At 45.4% G+C, this 22,873-nt stretch overlaps 2 protein-coding genes across 4 annotated transcripts in view; both read right to left on the bottom strand.

The window, feature by feature from the left end:
- Positions 1-1,217: 1,217 nt before the first annotated feature.
- LOC122155891 (cystatin-B-like) lies at positions 1,218-6,163 on the bottom strand. Its single transcript, XM_042810225.1, has 3 exons — positions 6,053-6,163; positions 2,637-2,738; positions 1,218-1,976 (listed from the first exon to the last, which is right to left on the bottom strand). The coding sequence occupies exons 1-3, from the start codon at positions 6,116-6,118 to the stop codon at positions 1,848-1,850; spliced, it is 297 nt and encodes a 98-aa protein (XP_042666159.1). The 5' UTR covers positions 6,119-6,163; the 3' UTR covers positions 1,218-1,847.
- A 3,055-nt stretch (positions 6,164-9,218) lies between these two features.
- CASR (calcium sensing receptor) overlaps positions 9,219-22,873 on the bottom strand; it is a 72,691-nt gene continuing 59,036 nt past the window's right edge. For all 3 annotated transcript variants that reach the window (XM_042811004.1, XM_042811005.1, XM_042811006.1), the window contains 3 exons: positions 18,879-19,109; positions 16,506-16,629; positions 9,219-12,438 (listed from right to left, as the gene is read on the bottom strand). In XM_042811004.1, the coding sequence (XP_042666938.1) occupies positions 10,988-12,438; positions 16,506-16,629; positions 18,879-19,109 (1,806 nt within the window). In that variant the 3' untranslated portion in view covers positions 9,219-10,987. The remainder of the gene's footprint in view (positions 12,439-16,505; positions 16,630-18,878; positions 19,110-22,873) is intronic.

Genomic DNA, 22,873 nt, shown 5'->3' with positions numbered 1-22,873 from the left:
GTATGGAGTTCACTCTTTTTTGTAGCACCAGCCACCTGCAGTGACAAGTCTTCAGTTAAGACTTCTGCAGGAACAAAGATAGAGGGCAACCCTGAAGCACCACAACCTTATTTTCCTGCTGGCAGCTGCTGAGGCAGGTTTTCTGGAGTTACCTGCCATGCAACTCTGAGCTGGTACTCAGGGGTGAGACATCAAATCAAATGCTTTAAGTCCATGAAGTGTGAAGACAATCCGTAGATTCCTGTGCCTTTGGGATTACTGCCTAATATTTTCCATGGGCTGAATCTTGCTGTCAGATGTCTTTAAAATGCTGTAAACCTGGCTTTATCAGCACTAGCTGTCCTCCTCTCCGAAGAGCATTTGGCAAAAATATTCAGCTTTTTGAACCACTGATTTATAAGTTTACCAGCAACAAAAAACAACTGTGTCTCCAGAACTACTTCATTTTAGCAAAACAGGAACTGTGTTACAATGCAGATGTACTCTTTGTATGTTTAACACTGGGGGTGGGGACTCTTTCGGCAGATATGAGTAAAAGCACATATTTGGAGATCTGGTAAGGCCTCCCTTAATAATCAGGAAGCAGAACATGCTCTGTGTTAGTAATGCTACCTAGACTGTATGTAAGAAGCACAGTAATACACATGTAAGTTCACCATGCCCTCTATTCTCAAAACTGTGGGGAGTTTCTAGGAGCAAGAACATACTATAGGACCGAGAACATACAGCAGTGTAATGTAACAGTGGGCTGGTACCCCTCAGTTCAGAATGCAACAACATCTCTCCCCTCCCCAGTTCACTATACAAGGCACGTGTCAAAACTTCCAATGCACAGCCTTCCCCTTCCAGGGGGGAAAGTCTTCCTTTCTGCAGATTCTCCTGTTAGTCAGGGACTTCCAGATGCTGAGGGCAAATCCCGCCAATGAAGACATAGGCAACACTGAGCAGCGTTCAGTCTTTTCTGTGTCCTCTGTCAACAGGCCCACATTTTCCTTAGCACTCCTCTTATTGCTGACATACCCGCTGAAGCCTTCCTTGCTGTGTTCCATGTCCCTCTCCAGATTAAAATAAAGTATTTTTAATTAAAACATAAAAACAAATATAAACATAAGGACATCTGGAATATGAAAAAAATTTATAAAAGCTCTGAGCAAGATAACCACCTGTATTGAAAAAGTAATAAACAAAACAGTGAAACACCAGTGAAATATACCATCTAAATTTGAGAGAAATATTTATTGTCATAAATGCAGAAATGCTTGTCCAGATGAAGTTTCTTCCCAGTAGTTTTCCTCAGCACTCAGAAAATAAGCAATTATACACAACAAAACTCGTACATCCTCTACTGGACATTACATCCTACTGCTGGCAACAGGATAAGCATTACTACCAGGGGAATGTTTCTTACAAAAGACTGCAGCCCACCTGTGTCTCTTGCCTCAAGTCATTGCCAATATAAAACATAATACAATTAAATCTATGGATATGCCCACAGTTGCAAAGCAGCACATAAAGATTCAGGTTCTCCTCTTGCTCTTTGATGCAAATATGTGAGTGCTGGTGCCACTCCCTGGCAACTTCCAGGTCAGGGAAGTCCACAAACACAACACAGTATTAAGCTACACTACAATCAGTGCAGCTACTCAGGTTAGCATAAGCAAAAGGTGAAAGGAGAGCTATGTGATTCATTTAGATATTGCACAGTAAGGGAATGGAGTAAGATGCTTTTTCTTTCCAGTACTACGTTTTTTAAGAAAAGTTTTCTTTGTTGGCACAGGAAACAACATTTTGTAGCCTACAGAAAATATACGTAAGAAATCATTAGGAAAGTGCATGTAATAAATTTACTAGAAATAGGCCAGTTCATCATGCTTGGTCTTGCTGCTCTGATATCCACGAAGACTCAATGGCTTGTCCTCGTGAGGAAGGCTTCTGAACACCCGCAGGTGCATGAATTCATCATTGCCAACATGGACCTATAAAGTATGAAAACCAGTAAGAGGTGTGGAGCAACCTTCATCAGGAGAGGGGTTTAGGCTGGCATGTTTTGAGGATGGGGCAAGTAGAGAGGTGGTAGAGAAAAAGCACCCCCTCAGCAGGTGTCACCTTGTTCTGAGGCAGACTGGGAGCTGCGTCTTGGTGGAAACAGCACCTCAACCTTGGATTTGCAAGCCCTCCCTCTACCCAAGACAGGGAATGTACAGACAGGGAACTGGTGTTAGTGAGAAGCTTATCTGGAACAGCAAACACTTTTGTGTGTGTGTGCGCGTGTGTCATCACTATAGGCAGAGTGAAAAGAGGTTTCATACTTGGCTGTATCTTTACAAATCTGGGGTTTACTTAATGCACTTAATACATTAGCGTTCAGCATTGTGGAGGTGTAGCTTTAACAAAATCAACTTTCACAAATAACTAAACAGTACAAATTATTATGAAAATAGAGAAATGTGCATATCTCCATTTAAGATAAGGAGACTGGCTGGGAGGTGGTGGGGAATTATTTGTTTTTGTTTTGTTTTTTAATGAACACGTATTTTTCTTTTTTAAAACTAAATCACAAGCATTTCTGTGTAGGTAAGTAAAAACAAAAAACATTCCAACATTAACTTTTTTTTCAATTGCCCAGTGTCCTCTACCTTGATGAAGTAGTTTGTCCCTGCCACCAACTGAGTTTTGAACTCAACTGCAGTGAAGACATCAAAGGTTTTCCCTTCTTTCTCTTCTAGCTGAGGCTTCACCTTAGGGAAACAAGAAATTAGCTAAGACTGATACAGTATTTAATACTTACAGTTTACGGCTCATGCCATCAGTGTGCCTCATTGCTCTTCAGTTCCTCATTTTACACTAGAGCAAGGCCAGGTACTGAGGCAGGCAGCCAAGGCAACACAGTGATGCGATTCAGTCACCACCAACTGACACCAAAGAACTGCGCTGTTTTTCTACATTCATTTTGACAAATTATTTCCGCTGTTGATGTCTCTGCTTCCCCTTCTGTTCTATGTATTTAACAAACAATGTAAAGCAGTTCAAGATCTACATGGACCAGGCTTTAAGGTCTTTTAAAAAGACAATGTTTAAAATATCTCTCTTTTTTTCAACCAGAAGAAATAGCCGCTGGCTGTCTTCAGCATTAGCTCCCTTTTTGAACTGCAGAACAAACAGGCATCCAAAAACCAAACTTGGAAAATAATAGTTCTTCTAGCTTTTAATAACTGCAATTTACAGTGCTTCAAAATGTAAATATTTCTTCCCAAAATATATTTTTCCAGAGTGTAAAAGCTGCACTCAAGAATTCAGAATAACTTGCCCAGTGCCAAGACGAGCTTTTGTGAGCTGCAGTCTCTCCTCACACTTGGCTGCCTAGTGCATCATGGCCATGCAGTGAGGTTCTCAGTCGTGAAAGCAGACAGCTTTAGGCTTTGTTTAGAAGAGCAGTGTGAATTAGCCCTTTCCTTAGGTAATCCTGCTGCACACTGAGGACTCCTAGGAGGACCATGCATCCAGCCCTCCTCTGCTCCAGCACAACAGTAATAGCAGTGAGATGTTCTATTTTCAGGTACATGATTTACTTCCATTCTTCCTATACTATTACATTGCTACTGTCTGCATCCCACCTACTGCCCTGGGGAAAAAGGAGCACCACTTTGCCAGACCTCTGATGCTTGTGGGAACAGAAACTATTCCGGCAACAGGAAGAACAGCAGGGTATGTGCTCCTGCCTCTCCTGTGCCAAGAAAGCATGAAACCAAACTCTGGCCTTTTCTGTATGTGACAGCCAACCAGTAGCCATCCCGTCCCACAGAGATGTGGCCAGAGCACAGCCAACAAGTTTGCATTCTGAAACGCAAGGACGGGTACACTGCACCCACTCAGCACATTTGGTGTTTCCACTAGAAACTCTGGGCTCCATGAGTACAGTCAGTTCAGAGTCACATGCAGGTGCCGCTTGCTGGTTGTCACAGCAATGACTCACCAAAGCATATGATCACTGGACATCCTGACTCAGTAGGGAGAGCCCAGACAGAAGCAATCTCTGAAAGATCTGCAATCAGCCCATTCTGCTAGACCGCAATAAAGATTAGGGCTGGGGGGTCCCTGAGGACACTACACTACACATGAGCCAGAAGTGCACCCTGGGAGCAATGAAGGCAGACAGTATACCGGGCTGCACCAGCAGGAGGCCAGAAGAAGAGGGTAGTAAGTGATGACTGCCCATTACTTGTCAGAACACATTCAGAATGCTGTGTCCAGTTTTAGGCTCCCAGTTTCAGGAAGATGCCAACTAACTGCAGCAAGCTGTGATGAGCCACCATGAGGTCAGATGAATGGACTCTTGCTCTGAACCGAGGAAGAAGGAAATAGATATAAGGAAAGCCTTTTTCCCATGAGAACAGTCCAGCAGCGGGACATGTTGCCCAAAGAGGCCACACCATCTCCATGCATGGAGGTTTCCAAGAGCTGTCTAGACACAGCACCACACTGCCTGGCACTACAGCCCCTTTCCACACGAATCACCTGCACTCCAGTGACAGGGCTGACCATTATCATGTAGTGGAGGATCTCTGATGATTTGCACAGCCTGTCTGCTTGCCCCTGGAGCAAGTGGCCACCAAAACTGCAGTGAGAAGCCAAAGGCTGAGCAGAGCCACATAGAAATCCCCACCCTGGAGAGGCACTCTGAGGGGACTCCAGGCCAGAGACACTGCTGGGGGCAGCTGCCCTGCTCTGTCATGCTGTGCGTGCTCAATGCCAGTGCTACAACTCCGACCAAACAAATGGTCAACAGGACTCATAAAAAACAATGCCATGCAGGTAAGAACTGGCAAAGCAGCAACAGGACATGCACTGCTTAGGGTAAGCAAATGGGTAGGCTCTACACATTTCCACAGAAATTCAAGCAAACAAGATGATCTGAGAAGTCTGTCTTCAACCGACAGAACATGCTTTCTTTGCAGTCTGTATCTAGATGAGGACATCACTGCACAGGCAAATTTCAGCTTGGAGTTTTCCTATATGTATATTACTAAGTACAGCAATTTCATCTAGTAGCCAAAACAAGCTGGATGCGCTTTTAAATATTTAGGCAATTCAAATAATTTTTAGATACTTAGGTTAATACTGAATCCAATAGGGTTTTGGTTTTACTCTTCAACTTACTTTTGGAATGACATACTACAGCCTAGAACAAAATAGAAATTCAGGTTTTAAACAACTCAGCGTGCAATATAAATTGCACACTTGCACTACAACTAATGTCACAGAGGGATCTTTTCAGGGCAAAATGATGAGACTCTCAGCAGTTCTCCGTTCTGTGCTCCAAACTGCACAAAGACTCAGACTGGTGCTTCCGAGATGTAGTTTGGGATTTTTTTTTGGTGACACAACCTCATCAGGTTCAGCTAGCCCAGCTTTAATTCACAGACTGCTGTGCCTTTGCATTCAGAAACAAATCTGGACAACGACAGAGCGCAAGAGAAGCAGGAGCGTGTCCTTCATCGTTCTTCTCTGGCCTGACACACCCCCACTGATAAAGCCCAGGGGATGAGAGCACACGCCGTGAAAGTCCTTGTTAGCACAGGCCTTTTTGGAGTGAGAGCACATGCACCTTGGCAGGGGGAGAGCTCAGTGCTGCCTCACGGAAAACCGGCAGGCTTTTGCCTGCCTCTTTCTCCCGCTCCAAAAGCAGAAGGTTGGTTCTAAGATTCAGACTGTCAGGAGCTCAGAGCACACGCTTCACACATCAGATAGCGCTCGTGTCAGTCACGACTGACCAGCACGCCACAGGCAGCGCTCCGGAGGGTTCCGAACTGTTCGGTATACTCCCCCACGGTCTGTCATTCCCGCTCGTACGTTTATTTATTTTTTAGGGGGTACGGAGGCTCTCCGTTCGGCCGCCCAAAGCTGCCGTCTCCCCCGCGGGCAGGGCGCGGCCCCAGCGCAACAGGCTCACACCGCACCGGGCGGGTAGCAGCTGTGTGCGCAGCCAGGAGAGCCACCTCGGCCCCGCTCGGTTCCGCACCACACTCGCCCTCCTCGGGCCCAAGCCCCTCACCTCGTTCGCGATCTGCTGCGTCTCGCTGGTGGCGGGCTGGGCCTTGGAGGCGCCCCCGCACAACATGGTGGCAGCGCAGCTCTCCGCTCCGATCCGCCCCCAGCCGCCACGCCCGTCGCGGTGCCGTCCCCGGGCCGAACCTGGCAGCGGGAGGAAGCGGGGCGGGGCGTCGGCTCCTCTCAGCGGGCGGTCGGGAGCTGCATCCGGGTCTCGCTTTGGAATTTCCTCCCGCCGCAGCGGTCCTTGTGCCTGGCGGGTGACTGACAGGTGCTGCGCCTTATCTGCCAGGCCTAGCGCATTCGGAACACCTTGAAATCTCAGAAGATACGTGCGTGCAAACCAATCTCTCTTGAGGTCCAGGGTGGCAACCCTGCTGCCCTTGTAAGAGAGAACCTGTCCTGCCTGACATGCAGCTTGGGGCTGTCAAATTCAGGTTCCTTCCTAAAAATGTGGTATGGAGATCCAATCCTGCAGGAGTTTCAGACCATTAGGAGTACCGGGGAGGTGGAGGAGCTCCGCATCCTCAAGCTCTCCCCAGTCCACCACAGAGAGCCAACACCTTGGCCAAAGAGGAGGTGTGAAGGTGTCCCATCTGCTGTGTACAATACCATGTGAATCCCAGTTCTACCCTGGACATAGCTGAAGGCAGATAGCCCTCTCTGCAGGGTGCCCATGAGCACCATTAAGGTGTTTGTGAGGGGAGATGGTGACTAACGGGCATTGCTCTTGACACCCCGTGGACTTGTAGCATCCTCTGTAGTGCTTCCAGCACAGCAGGAAGATGCAGGGATGGAGACGGGCTATGCTGGTCTTCTGCCTGAGGTCTGGACAGCACTTTTCAGGCAGTGCTGGGAGATCCTTGACCCCTTGCTCCCTTGGCTGTGCCAGGAGCTGGCCATCATCTAGGGGGAATGGTAGCCAGTCCCAATGTTATTACAGATTTCAGCACAGAGACTGTGTGTGCTGCTAGCAATAGGGTGTGTTGGTCCCGTCCACAGGTCTCAAGGGCAGGGGTGCAGAAGCCTGGGGGCTGGCTTGGTGGTGGACCTGGCACAGTTCACCAAAGTGATGGAGGCTGAACTGTGCCATGGTCTGCTGTGGTGGAGGGGTCTTTACTTCATGGCCTCTGAAGAAAAGCCAGCAAGCCAAAAACCAAGAAGAGCGAGCAAAAAGGAACCAAAGCCATCTTCCTTAGAAGGCAGTCTACCCCCCAAGTAGGGCAGGTGCTCTAGCCCTGCCATGTCTGGGCCTACCCTGACCCCCAGCTTGTCAACATCTCTCCTTCTCAGGGCCCAGGCAGGATGCAGGAAATGGGAACTGCCTTGAGGTTATGCTAGCTCTAAGCAGCTCTGTGTGCTTGCACAGTGCCACAAGGCTGGCCCTACAGCAAAATGAGCGGGAAAATCAGTATAATCCTTCCTGAATGAAAATCGGGTGATACTGGAAGATTTCAGTGACTACAAAGAAGCATGTGTATAGCATTACTGTGAACATTCAATTCCTTGGGAAAGCAACAGCTCTACCTTCCTCTACAACTTCTCAATACCCCTTGGTAAAATTGATAATTACAGCCCTCAGTTTACCAGGAATGGGTAGTGCCTACTGCATATGCAACCTACATGGGTTTGGGAGGACATGGTGAGATGCACACAATGAAATGAAGTGCTTCTTTCCTCTGATATCATCGCTCCTCCCTGGAGAGCAAATATGTGCTCTGCCTGCGCTTTGGGCAGAGCAAGGGTGCAGCACTGGGCTGGTTCCTGTTCCTCATCCATCAACCAGTCTACCAACAGAAATCCAGTGCAGGGCTGATACACTCTGCTTCTTGTCCCCACTGCTTCTCTACTGCATGATCCAGCAAATACCAACAAGGGCATATTCTTTTCAGTAGCGTTTTGAGCCATAGGGGAGTGGGGGTTGGGAAGGAGCAGCCATTCGTATGGGTGACTTCTGAGGGACATGCTAATGGATGTTCTTGGGTGTGAACTTTCTACAGAGAGATTTGCTCAGCTTGTCATCAGCATGATTCACAGACAGGCTTGTGAACATGTGGCTGAGCAACTTCTCTCTTCTCTGGAATTTGGCAGGATGGGAACCTATACCCTCTGTGCATGGAGAAAAAGAATTTGGTTACAGATCACCTTCATTAAGGGGTCCTTTTTGTCTTTATTTACTAATTTTTCCTTGCCTCTATCATGTGTGTCACTCCAACAAGGCTGCAGCAGAGGGGCTCATGCAGCCTGAGCTTTTAACTCAGGCTAAGTGCGCAGTGAGGGTGGGTGGGCAAACAAACTGAGCAGGGTTGGTCTGTCACAGTATAATTTTGGCAGACCATTGGAACCTTACTATGCACCAGGGTACAACTTCCTTGTGAGTAGATTGAAAGGATGAAGAATACCAAAAATCTTTGCAGTAAAATATCAACATAGTCTGCTGTGTGTGGAGCCAGTGAGTATCGTTCTCCAAATAAGGCTGGCAGTGCTAACTTCATTTCTCACATTTGTACACAGTTCACACCTTGCTTTGCCCACACTGAATTCACTGAGTGCTTCTATGCTTTAAAAGCCATCTACTTCAGGAGGTGTATATTGGATCTGACATGTAGGAGTGATTCACTAGCACTACAACAAATTGGCTACTGAACTTAATTTTAAGAGTGAGCCATAATCAAAGTATTTTTCTTAGTCCTTTTGCCATCTAGTGGCCATCTCTGTTCAAGCATTTAGTTAGATACAGAAGTCACAGGTCTCAGTTAACAACTCTAAATTAAGTCTGGAGCCTGCAATCAGCAGCTTGGGAATGGGACATGGTTTTTCAGAAGCAATGAGGAACGCTTACTGGGTCCGGTGGTAGAACATGGTTTCCAAAAGTGTGACCCCAGTGATATGCGTTTTCAAACTCTTTTTTTCTTTCTTTTAACTTGCAGTGCCATAGCTTTAATAAATCTTGTGGTTTGCAGGCCATACAGTTAGAGTCAGATCACTTCTTACATGATATAGCTAAAATTTGAGCCCTCTCAAAGGTGAATATAACAGATAAACAAAAGGGTAAAAATAACTTGTCTGAATAGCATTCTTACTGGTTCTGGACTTCCACTGTGCTTTCCAGAAACAAAACTTCTTTTCCTTGTCAGCAACAAGGGGAGGTGGCAAAACAAGTTTTTATGCAGTAATGTCACCTGTAAGTTTTATTTTCTTGCTCTGGCCAGAAAAAAAAAACACACAAAAACACAAAACATCAACCAAGCAAAAACAGTAACAAGAGAATTGTGGTATTTTCCCCATCACATTCACAACAGTCCTTTTGGCTCCACTCACAATAAGTAGCAGGCCTATATACCTTTCCACAGTCATTTAGAGTGCCTTCGCATGTGATGAGGGGAGGTACTGACATCTTCATGACAAATGCCTGTTCTTGCATACGGGATCTGGGAAGAGGGAAGTAAATTTTACAGAATAGCCTTGCCCTTCCTGCCAAGTTGCCTAGGGTCACTCTTTCTTTCTTCAGGCTGCAACAGAAATCTGTTCTAAGGACTCTCCTACTTCAACATTTGCAGAATGCAGAGGAACCAGGCACACCATGCACAGTCAGGAGCACTTATGTCTGCTTTTGGGGGGTTGAACAAGAGCCAGAACTGATGAAGTTCCGATGTGCTTTTTGAAGTCCTTACTCTCATCAAGGCATGGTGCACCCTTTCTGCTTTAGGTGCTGTCCCTTCAAGATGGAACAAGAGGGACATAATCTAGTTGAAGGCCTACAGGAACCAAACAACCAATTTACTCATCTGTGTGTTTGCACGTTCCAGAGCCCAACTCTGTACATTTTATTTACTCCATCCTCTACCAGCATGCACACTTGCAATATTCATCTCAAATATTATCAAATTTGGGGGCTATTTCTCCATTTCACCTTGTTTCATTGGCTTTGTATCAGGCCCACAAGTATTGTCACAACCAGCGCAATGCTATGTGTGGGTATGAGGCGGATTAATATGGCAAAGCACAACACTGACTATGGTGTGGAAGGGTTAGCCACGTATGCCATGTGGAATATTACAGCAGCAACACTTTGTTAAGCATACAACTACTAGCGACATAATCAATCACAAATACATCTCATTGTGCTCTCACAGCAATCTCCAGGGGGATTTACAATCTGTTCTCCCCTTCCACCAAAGCAGGCAGGCTGGAGGTAAAGCTACATCTGCTGGAAGAAACCAGTAGGAACCTAGTAGCTTGGTCTAGTGCAATGGAGTCTATGAAGGGTATTGTCCAGTATTTCCTGCTGGGCAGAGAGGAGAAATTGGGAAAATGAGGAGAAATTACTAAATATAAATAGCAGGGTGCTCTGTCACATTAAATACTTTACATGTTCACACCCTTGGCTGTACACAGCATGCAGGATGTTGGGGGCTTTTTTGTTTTCCCAGTGACCGTGCTTTCCCCAAGTGAAACTGTGTATCTTGCTTTTGAACAGCTGAGAGTCCTGATGCACGTGGTTACAGATCACATATACTGGATAAAGAGGGAATATTATACATAGTGGGAAAGAGGAATATTATACATAAATGTAAAAGCAGAGTATTGTGGAATTGCTCAGTGCCTCCCATAGTCAGCTGAGTTGCAGTCCGGCACGAAAAGCTTACAGAGGCAAGACAGTATGCAGAGTTCTGTTTAAGCCCCACCAGAGGCAATCTTCACTTGTCCTCCCCACATGTCCTGATTTCAGTAAAGCAACTGCAAATTCAGTTCAAGGCTCCCCAGACACAGGCTTCTGGTAGTCTTTCCTCTGGAGGCACGTGTTTTACCCGGCTGGTGATAGCAACAGTGTGTGGTGGGACTGTGTCACAGATATGTATCTTTGTTATCTTTCCCATTCAGAAGCAAGAGGTGAGCAAGTTCCTCTTGGGGAAGTGCTTTTCATGACCTTCTTTTGTTAGGAATGTACTGTGTTTTCTGTGACAGAGCTGCCTCCAGTGCCTATGAAATTTCGGGAGTTAGCTGATGGCAGGGAGGGCTCTGCCTCAGGGTTTGGTACCTCTTCTTTGTTGTCTCCCACCACTGATTCCTGTGAACTGGTCTCTGGGCTGGATGCTGTCTGGAAGCCAGGCTCGGCACTGAGGGACTTGCTGTTCTGTAGAGCGAGCAGGGCCCTGTGCCGCATCAGGCTGTCGTCACTGTTCTGGGCCTCCAGGGAGTTCCTGCGCTTGGCGTTCCTGTTGGCCATGGCGTTCTTCTGTGGCTCCTCAAAACTCAGTGACAAGGTGACCATGCCACTCCCAGAGCTGACCTTCTGCTTGCACCGACGCTGCTGCTGCCGCTGCCGCTCAGCAGAAGCCGGTAGAGGGAAAGGGTCTTCATGGTTGCTCTTGCTGCTGATGGAGGAGGATGGGGTGGAACCAGTGGAACCTCCGAGGCTGTTGGAACGCTTGCGTGACACATTGCTGCGTCTCAGTGTGGCCCTGGCAGCCACCTTGAAAGCATGGGCAGCTGTGCTGCAGCGCACCTCCTCAATGGTGTTGCGGGAAGGCTTGAAGAGGATGATGTAGACTTTGTTAAAGAAGATGCAGGCCAGAAGCCCGAAGCTGGCAGCCAGTATTGCAATCACCTCCACAGCAGAGACAAACTTGCCATATGTGCTGGCGTAAGCGGGGATGAAGGAGATCCAGACAATGAAGAAGATCAGCATGCTGAAGGTGATGAACTTGGCCTCATTGAAGTTCTCAGGCAGTTTTCGAGACTTAAAGGCAAAGAAGAAGCAGATGGCTGCCAGGAGACAGGTGTAGCCAATGAGGAAGCCAAGAGCCATCAAGGAGCCTTCATGGCAGGTGATGAAGATAATTTCATCCTCCAGCTCATGGTTTCGATAACTGGATGGTGGGGCTGTGTAGAGCCAAATCACGCAGATGACAATCTGCACAAATGTGAACAAGAAGACCAGGAGGAACTGGAGGTTGAGGCCCCACCACTTTCGGTAGAGGCTTGTGGGGATCTTTGCTTCGAAGACAAGCAGGACACAGTTGGTTTTCACCAGGATGCAGGAGATGCAGAGGACAAAGCTGATGCCAAAAGCTGGCTGCCTCAGACGGCAAGTCCAGTTCTGTGGCTCTCCAATGAAGAACAATGAGCTGGAGAAGCAGCAGAGCAAGGAGAAGAGGAGGAGGTAAGACAGCTCCCGGTTTGTGGCCTTGACGATGGGAGTGTTGCGAAATTTGGTGAAGACTCCCAGGACAAAAGAAGTCAGGAAAATTCCCAGCACAGCAAAGAGAGTTAAAGCGATTCCAAAGGGTTCTGTCCAGGATAGAAACTCTATCTGCTTGGGGATGCAGGATGTGTGGTTCTCATTAGACCAGTAATCCTCAGGGCACTTGTCACAAGCACTTGCATCTGAAAAACAAGAGACAGGAAAGGGAAGGTTTGTCAGAATGAAAGGGTGAAATGGATGACAAAGTACATGGTAGCTACGTGCTGTCTTTCAACTCAAATACAGGTGTTGTTCACTTCAGTTGTCAGCAGGTCCCTGATGTCATTTATTGATGTCTCAGAGTTTTTACAGTGAAACAATGAGTCTCACGGGCTTTACAGGAAAACACAGAGTGCACTCAAAGTCCTGCCCACGTACTCTGCTTCCTGGATCAATTTCTTGACAAAACTTTGCAAAACTTGTTTGATTGCTGTCAGCTGCTACACAAGATCTATTACCCTTCATTTTTATCATCTGCTTCTCTTTGTCTTCATGCTTCTCGCACTCTTATCATTTGACACATCCCGCCTGTCTCTGCGACAGGAAAAATTAAAAATGTGCTTGCCTCCTTAAGTTCTCTGAGATCTTATTTCATAATCTTTGGAGGCAAGTCTTAGATGTATTTGAAATGCTTATTTTTGAAGGCAAACAGTGCCCTTGACTCCCATCACACTCCTATTTCATGCTGGAACACTGGGGGAGATGTGTCCTAATTATATCACTCTCTTCACACCTAGGAAAGCATCCCTGTGATAGCTGCAGAGGGAAAATCAATGCCTCTGTCTCCTTCTTCTGAGTAGGGCTAATTAGAGCCCATTGGGATGGCAACATTTGTCTCCAGTGACTGCCATAATCAAAAGGAAGGGGGTTACTGCCACTGCTTTTATTCAACCCAAATATGTCTTATGCTCCAATGGTGAGGTTCATGACTCCATTGATAGCAGTGGAAATGAGTGAGTTGGAATTCACATCCTACCTCATCCTTCAGGATCCCAGCAGGAAAGCTGTGGGATACAGTGAGTTCAGGGGACAAACATGCAGGAAACTTGTTTTGCAACAACCACCCTCTGAGCCTTGCACCTGAGTGCAAACAGAGACTAGGATTACCAAGCACAGCTCCTAGAGCAAAGCTTGGTGCTAATCATAAAATCCTAGAATGGCTTGGGTTGGAAGGGACATTAAAGCCCATCCAGTTACAAGTCCCTGCCACGTGGGTTGCCACCCACTAGACCAGCTTACACTGGGCTCCATCCAATGTGACCTTGAAGGCTTCTAGGAATGGGGCATTCCTGAGGAAGTCAGTAACGAGCACAGAGCATTTCAAGCCCACTTGTTCTGGAGGGTTGGCTGCAGGGAGATGACGCTGCTCTCCTAATAACTGGTTGTTTTGCCTAAGCTGTTCATCTGAAAGACATGCACTAGTCAGGGGATTCCATCACCACATCATTTCATTTACTTCTGTTTAGCCAATCACTTCTATTTTTTTGTGTGCCAGTTATCTGGAAGTATATTGCAGACTGCATGTGGGGCAGAGCTAACCTCCAATACTGGGGAATTCAGTCACCTCTACCTAATATGCTGCATCTGTTTGTCACTGCACCCTGAAGAGCTATTTTTTACTGCTGTCTTGAGCTGATCTAGAGACTAAGCTGCCACAGAAGGCAGCAAACCAGACTTCTTTCCTCTTGTGAGGCTGCTCATTCCTGTCCCATCCTTTGTTCCAAGTGGAAACTCAACCTCCCAAAAATGTCTTCACTTTCATGAAGACAAGAGACCTGAACCTGTTTGGTCCTTGGCTGCACAAATACTTTTGGATGAAAGCAAACAGCTAGGGGAGAAGAAGAGAGATTCTCTCCTTCAGTAGTATCAATACGTCAATTTGATGAGACTGGTTGTCAAACTGTTCTCTATGCCTTTAAAACTGATAAGTACAGGAAATAAAGAGCATTACTGTCAGCTGAAATTGAAGCAGAAAACTTTGGAGTCCAAAGGCAGTTGCCCCCTCAGCCTCACAAATCTTGCAAATATACCAGTGCCAGTTCCCAAAATCTTATGACAAACAACAAATGGCGCATATTACAAATGACCAAGTTTGTTTCTATTTAATTGAAAAATGCTACACCAGTGCGACTTGTACTATATGTTTACGTACATATACTATAAGTCCTCTTCTATGCATTACTGTATGTACAATATGTTTACTATGTGCTTGGGTAAAAGTATTACCATTCCCATTAGATAGGATGCAAATTAGATTCTCTCAAAGGAGAACGTTTTTTCAGTCTTGCATGCTCCTTACTGTTTTTTATCTCATGCAGAGTCTGCAATGTGTGCTGGGGCCAGTGCTGCTGAAGAGGGTGAGGAGAACCTGAGCACTCAGCATTGTTGATTGGACTGCTGCTCTGGAAGATTCTATTTGCCTTCATTAGCCTGGGATGCCCAATGCTGAGGAGCTGATAATGGTGTTGGAAATTCAGAAGGTTCCAACCAGCTCTAAAACTGGAGTTTTCACTGCAGAACCTGAGCAGTCCTAAACTCTCACTGAAACCAACAAAAAAGATGTCTATGCATGTTCAGTAGGATCCAGAGATTCTGGTCTCTTGCAGTGCCAGTGTTCAACAGAACATGTGCTTTGTGAACCCATAAAGGGAAATATTCCTTTTTGCTTGTGAAGTCAGGAATAGAATGGACTTTATTTCTTTGTAAAGCATGGAATGAAAAGTGGTTAACATGAGGAAAAGGTGGAGGTGCACTGACAACTATAATAGCTAGGATTAGGTTAGGGAGTGTCTCCTTTCTCCAGATTTCTGGAGAAAGAAAAACTTCTACACTGCAGCAGAGTTTGCTTCTGGCTGCCTGAGAAACTTTCCAAATTTCCCTCTATGCTTTCTGTGAAGCCCCCTGGCAGAGTAGCCTCCAGCTCAGCACTGCAGGAAAGTGACTTCAGTACAATTGTGGGCAACTGGGAAAGGCTTTTGATGTGGTCTACCTAGACTTCAGCAAAGCCTTTGACACTGTCTCCCACAGCATTCTCCTGCAGAAGCTGGCAGCCCGAGGCTTGGATGGATACACTCTTGGCTGTGTGAGGAGCTGGCTAGAGGGCCGGGGAAACAGAGAGTGGTGGTGAATGGAGTCAAATCCAGCTGGCGACCAGTCGTGAGTGGTGTTCCCCAGGGGTCGGTGCTGGGGCCTGTCCTCTTCAATATCTTTATTGATGACCTCGATGAGGGCATCGAGTGCACCCTCAGTAAATTCGCAGATGACACCAAGTTGGCTGGAAGTGTGGATCTGCCTGGGGGTAGCGAGGCCCTACAGAGGGATCTGGACAGGCGGGAGAGCTGGGCTGAAGCCAATGGGATGAGTTTCAACAAGGCCAAATGCCGGGTCCTGCACTTCGGCCACAACAACCCCAGGCGACGCTACAGGCTTGGGGCGGTGTGGCTGGAGGACTGCGTAGAGGAAATGGACCTGGGGGTATTGATTGATGCTCGGCTGAACATGAGCCGACAGTGTGCCCAGGTGGCCAAGAAGGCCAATGGCATCCTGGCTTGCATCAGAAACAGTGTTGCAAGCAGGAGCAGAGAGGTGATTGTTCCCCTATATTCAGCACTGGTGAGGCCGCACCTCGAGTGCTGTGTCCAGTTTTGGGCCCCTCACTGCAAGAAGGATATTGAGGCCCTGGAACGTGTTCAGAGGAGGGCAACAAAGCTGGTGAGGGGTCTGGAACACAGGCCATATGAGGAGAGGCTGAAGGAGCTGGGAATGTTCAGCCTGGAGAAGAGGAGGCTCAGGGGAGACCCCATTGCTCTCTATAACTTCCTGAAGGGAGGTTGTAGTGAGCTGGGGGTCGGCCTCTTCTCTCGTGTCATTAGTGATAGGACCAGAGGGAATGGCTTCAAGCTACGGCAGGGGAGATTCAGGCTGGACATGAGGAAGTATTACTTTTCAGAAAGGGTGGTCAGGCACTGGAATGGACTGCCCAGGGAGGTGGTGGAGTCACCGAGCCTGGGGGTGTTCAAGGAAAGGTTGGATGTTGTGTTGAGGGACATGGTTTAGTGGGAGCTATTGGGAATAGGTGAACGGTTGGACTGGATAATCTTTTAGGTCTTTTCCAACCTTGGTGATTCTATGATTCTATGATTCTATGATTCTAATGCCCTGAGGACTCTTCTGGTCCATGCAAATCCCAAAGCAGTGCTGTATGCATTACCTGTTTCATCGCTGTACTCCCCATCAGGGCAGTCCACACACTCAAAGCAGCACGTGGGCTCTCCCTCAATAATGCCCTTCCTGGTGCCTGGCAGGCAGTCCATGCTGCAGTTAGAGAAGGGCACCTGCAAGAAAAGAGCCCGAACAGGGTTAACAGTAAAGTACTTCAAGAACGGTCTTCCTACAGCAGGCCTTGAGCTTACCCCAAGGGTGTAACTGCTAGTTTAACATGCAAAGTGGAGAGGCTCAGACACTCCCCTCTTCTGTCCACTGAAGATCTTGCACAACAGACTTCCCTCAACCCCCTGCAGTAATAACACATTTGAAGGATTGCATCAAGGAACGGTAGGGAAGATCAGCAGAGCTCTCTAATCTCAACCATGTTGTGGCACTGCAAAATGACATGTGACTCTTGAGACACACACCAGAAAACAGTCCTTAGGTGACTGAAAGAAAAGAGAGTTCATGTCTATGGCAGGAACTTAAGTCAACTGTGGAGATGATGGACTCTGACTGCTGATCCCCTTTCCCATAGTCTGTTGAGTGCTAATGATTTACGGGACTTAGAACTGTTCCTTGAAGCCACTTCCTCTCTCAGTCCCAAAGGCCCTCTCTGGCCTAGAAAGAAAAATAAGGTAAATTAACAGTACAAGATGAGTTTTCATACAAAAGAGAGAAAGACCTTAGTCTTAGAACACCAAGCATCTGAAGATGCAGATCAGCACGTGCACGCAGATCCAGAAAAGAACATGTCCACATGAAGTACACCTTAGGTTCTCCACGTCAAAGCCCATGGAGAGGACTTATAAGGCCCCCCACCTCACTTTCACCGGAGTGGTTACCCAGGCTTCCAGGCTTTTGCTGCCGCAGTGACCAGCTGTGTTACCTGGCTGCAGCTCATGCCCTGTGTGAGTGAGCCCACGTGGGCACAGACACACCCTAGCAGTGAGTGGTTGCACAGGCATGCATAGGCATGAGAATGTGAGCTAAACACATATTTTGCATTGCCAGCAGAGTACCCTGATTTGTATGTCGCTAAGTGCATGGCTGCAGCATTTTGGGAACACTAATTCTAAGCTGGTAATCAGGAGTGCATAATTAATTGGGCAGATGCATATCCAGGGAAAATCCTGGCAGCTCCCCACTTAAAGCACTGCAGCAAATTGCTAACACCTACTGCCTGAGACAGCTTTCCACAGGTTGTACATAAATCAAAGGATATCGCCTGTCCTGTCTTTTCCTAGGCTATCAGTGATGAGTTTGAGCAGGGCTGAATCAAAAACCCAGCTGAAGTTGTGTGCTGTTTCTCTGTTATCTATGAGGCTGACTGTATTGCCAGAGAGGAAAATTAAATTGGTTTTACATGATTTAATCTTGACAAATCCAGGTTGGCTTTTTCTTATCATTTCATTATCCTCTAACTATTTATAAACTGTTTAATATTTGTTTTTATCAAGTCTTTTGGATTACTGAAGCTCAGCTTAATTGTGTGTAATTCCCTTAGCTCTCCAATATCTGCTTTAAAAAGCAGATATCATGATTTACCCTCCTCTAATCCTTTTAGACATCACCCGTCCTCCATATTTCTCAAAGACAAATTGCTAGTACTATTGAGATTGCTTTGGCTGCTTTTTTAAGTATTTTGTGGGAAATTTCATCAAGTTCTGCCAGAACAAATCCATCTATTTTACATACTCTTTAACTCTATATTTTTTTTTTCCCTTCGATTCTGGCCAATGCTACAGTTCCTGTGTTAAAAAGTTAAAGTTAGTTATATTTAATCTTTTTTGAGGAAGACTGAAACTCAGAAAACTCCAATTAGTAGAGTACTGGCTACTCTGCCTTTGAACAAAACTGTTATGTGGAAGAAATTTAAATTCTATAAACTGAAAAACAAAACAAAACAAGCTACAATAGACATAGAGATTACAATCCCCCCTGCTATCACAAAATTTACATTTTCTGGCATGAAACTCAGCAACATAGCTGCATTTTAATATTTTAGGACAGAGAATAGGGATATTGCACTGCTGGAGGAATGTAGAAAAGAAAACATAATTACTCAGTTCAAGTGTGGGGAAACAAACAAACAAACAAAAAAAGTACTCTGTTAGAAAAGGTACTGCAAAGGTAAGGCCCTGCTGATGGTGTAAATTTGCCAGGCAAATCTGGCTGCTGCAGTTATCTGATCTGCCAGCCAATCCAGCAGTGTATATTGAGGATGTGATGGACTAGGGCAGAGAATAGGTATACAATAAGATGAGTAGGTCTTTTAATGAGTTGCAGTGCAACAGCATGAGGATTGTGCAAAGTCCGCTCAAATTTCAGATTGATGCAACTTGTTAAATGATGCTGTGAGTATTTCAGCACTTACCTCCTTTGAGAATCCACTCCACAGAATTTTGTTTTCATTGATAAAGAGCCTCTCCCCTTTCTTGGCGTACACATTGTAGTGCCCAACCTCCTCAAAGACGACTGAGCCATCCTCTGGAGAGAGATGCCAGTTGATTATTGAGTAATTCCCTACCAGGTCTCCAAACTCATCAAAGTCCACTTGCTCCCCCATGTTACTGGTGAAATTTAAGTGGCGCAGGTGCTTCAGAACCTAGAGAGGGATACAGAGACATTGTAAATGCCTGTTTTTCACAACATAAACAGATCAGATATGGGAACAAAACTGTAAATAATCACTTTACTGCAGCTCCTAATTTCTTGAGAAACCCACTTTATTACAACAGCAGCAGAATTTCTCTCATAGACCTCACATGTACACACAAACCCTGTGCAAACCTTGTAGACTGCACAAGGTGTTGTAGCCCATAGGATGGATTGCACCCACTGCAACACTGCTCACCAGCTGCTACACCTCTCAGCCTTCTGGCATTCCTCTTTTGTCCCTTCCTACCACCTTCCCCAAGCCTTCATCTCTCCTTCGAGGGGCAGAAATGTGGCAGAAGTGACTGTTTTGGTCACCCATCCTTCTTGTCCTTCTCTTGCAAACTATTTTCTACAGTAGGCACTGTTCATCTCTGAATGATTAATCACTCAGAAGCAGAAATACTTGGGAAACAATTCAAACTCATCTTTTGATTTGAAAATCCCAAGCCTAATGGGATTTTCAAATGGGATTTTATGCACTTGCATAAAAACCAATAAATCCAAATAACTCACTACATAGCAGGCCTGGGCAGTTCATAGTTTTGGTTTCTGTCCCATTGTCATGCAGTTTCAGATAATCACATTCTGCCTGTCCCCGCATGTTGACTTCTGTAATTTTCATGCCTTAAACTGTCACATGCTGTGGACAAAAGCAGTTAATCCCAGAAACAACTGCAGCTGAAAATTTGATGATCCCAATAGCCTGACAAGTAGATGAAAGTAACAGCAACAAACAACTGTGAGACAATTCATCCACACAATGGGTACTTCTCCAATCTTCAGGAATTAGTTGCTGCCTTCTTCACTCATCAGCTTTTTTTCCTTATTTAATGGATGCTCTCAGTTAGACAATTTCTCTGTAGAGATTAGCTGGTGTGACTCTGAAGGCACCTGGATGTCATCTGTCCCTAAAGCACTGTGGTACAGTTGCTGTTCTTGCTTTAGTGCCTTTAATGGATTATAAATCCAGTACTCCCTCTCTTATCTGTGGCTACACAAGCATTCAATCTTGGATAGCAAAATGCAAAAAAAAAAAAAAGTAACAAAATGAAATAAATTTGTCTAGGAAGGCAGAGTCCTCCTCACCCCATAACCATAGAACAGATAAAACTGTTTTGCTGAAGTGATTTCACCTGGAAAAAGAAAAGGAACAGAGGAACAGAATCACCTCATTAATTCTTGTCAATTTTACTAAATTGTCTCCTTTTTCTCTTTTTCTCCTTGGGACCCTCCTATCTCAAAATAAAATCTCCAGAGCTGCAGAAATACCCTTGTCTCTTCTCACTGATTCTATTAATTCCAGTCTGAAAGAGTCTGGAATAAACAAAGCCACACAGGATGTGGCTGGCAATACCATTTCAGCTTTATGTGTTCATGTTAGAAGTATGTCCAAATGTTAATGTGCAGGATGGGACCCAAGCACCTGATGACTCAGGAAATCTGCATTTCTCTGCAGGCTCTAGCAGCTACCCCAGAGTAACTCCTCTAATACTGGTATCCAGACCAGATTTGAGTTCTTTTATTGAGCTAAATGCCATATTTCTTCTCATTCCAAACCAGTATTAGTTTCACACATCACTGCAGCACTTTGCTGACCTACACTAGCCCTGAATGAGTACTGATGCTGCAGTGACCTTTATTTGCAAGCCACCTTTTCCACATCACCCAGGATTTTACAAGCCTTTGTTAGATCTTTCCCGGGCTCATGAATCCTCTCCAGCTTTGCTGCTTTTTGTACAAAAACTGCTCCATTGATCCTTCTCCAAACTCTCCCAGCCTGCTACTTCCTCCCATTGCTCAACTTTTGTTAATTCTTAAATAAATGTCAGTGTCCATATCTGAGTTTTCATTTACTCTGCCTGAACTGTAGCAGGTCTTTAACTAGTGCCCATGTACCAGCTATGATTTGTATTTGTACTGAAAGTGGTGAGTTCTCCCTCTCACTTTGAATTTCTGAGGATCTGTTTTTCCCTCATTTCAGATTTTTAGTCACTGCAATATCCGTAAGTGCTTGAAGTCTCAGCTGTCCCTAACCCAGTGGTCATGGTATATGGATTTGACATCTGTCAGTAGTGAAGTATCAGAAGGAAACATGTGCATGGCACTCCTGGAAGAGCCACTCATAAAATTCTGCAAAGGAAATGTTCCCTGGATCAATAGGGTTTTTTATTTTCTTCATTCCTTCCCACCTGTCTATGGGTCTATCTTTATTAACATGCTCTACTTTTTATTGTATATCTCATCATTTAATTCAGCTGCTTTCTCTCTCTCTCTCCTTTTTTTTTTTTCCCCAGTGTCATAATGCTTTTTGTATGTATTGTAGTTTCTGTGTAAATAAATAGGAGGTGTTACTTTTAGAGCAACCTGCACATATGACAAATGCAATGCGCCATACATTAAAGTAAGAATTTAAGCTATTCATGATCCTTATTGAAATTCAAATTAACTGTAAACACTCTAGACACAAACCCATTCATTACTTTAGGCACCCAATATATTATGCAGTTGAGAAGGCAAACAAAATATTATGATGGAATGAAAAAGAAAATGATACGGAGAATATGGTGCCAGTATATACATTAATAGTACAGTTTTCCTTGGAAAATGCATTTAGTTCCAGTAACTTGATCAGAAGAGAAGAATAAAACTAAAAGAAGATCAAAGGTGTCCAGAAATAGTGATGATAACTCTCAGACAGCCAGTCTGACTTCCATTCAAAGAAAAGAGAAAAAATGCAGGATTATTTAAATCGAGGGAGGAGGCAGAGGAAGATTATGACAAACACAGTGATTTGTAGGAAGGAGGTGATTTACATTCATACAGAAGCAGAGACCACTTCAGAAGCAACTGAGTTTATTCAGGGACCGAGACAAGTATAGGATATCTGGCTGTCAAAAAAGGAAGCGGTCCAGAGAAGTTACAGTCGTCCTCTCTCCTCTCCCTGCAAGTATTAAAGGCCAGGTTGGATGGGGCTTTGGGCAACCTGGACTAGTGGGAGGTGTCCCTGACAGGAACAGGAGCAAGGGTTTGGAACTAGATGATCTTTACGATCCCTTCCAACCCAAACTACTGTGTGATTCTATGATTCAGTGCTCCAGAAAGATGTTTGTGCTGAGTCACAGAGATTTCCAAAGGAACAAAGAGATGATCCTACAGTACTTGGCACTGTGTATCTTTTTTTCCAGACTGATACAACTGTCAGTTAGAAGGGCATGGAACATAGTAAAAGTGGGACTGGGATATTTTGTTTCCTCAAAAGTCCTCAAAGACCAATGCTGGAAGTGAGCAGAACTGCTGTACAGCCTGTTGATCTCCATTCTGCATTTGCCATCTTTCTTCTCCTTTCTGTGTACACTTGTCCTTAGAACACTGGTCCTGAACTAATGCAAAGCTGATACTGAACAGCACATCATTTAAGCATGCTTGATAAAAAACGGAAAATATAGCAGAAAAGCTTTCATTTGCCTTAATTGGATGCAAGTAAGATGAAGGCTGCTCTGAAAGTAATGCCTCCTATTTCATTATGTTGGCTCATGACACCAGACACCAATGTCAGTGGTATGAACGTTCCCACCAATATGCCGTTACATTTTGCTGCCATGTGACAGGTGGCAGCAGAGAGGTAGTCTGACAAACTGGCGTCTGACATGGAAGCATGTATGAAGCAAAGGTGCGTCACTGAATTCCTCTGCATGGAAAAAATGGCACCGA

This window comes from Centrocercus urophasianus, unplaced genomic scaffold (assembly GCF_019232065.1).
Source record: "Centrocercus urophasianus isolate 14NV4802_14NV808 unplaced genomic scaffold, USGS_Curo_1.0 seq_12, whole genome shotgun sequence".
Lineage (NCBI taxonomy): Eukaryota > Metazoa > Chordata > Aves > Galliformes > Phasianidae > Centrocercus > Centrocercus urophasianus.
The sequence above is the reverse complement of the archived record's forward strand: the minus strand, read 5'-3'. Positions and strand labels throughout refer to the sequence as shown.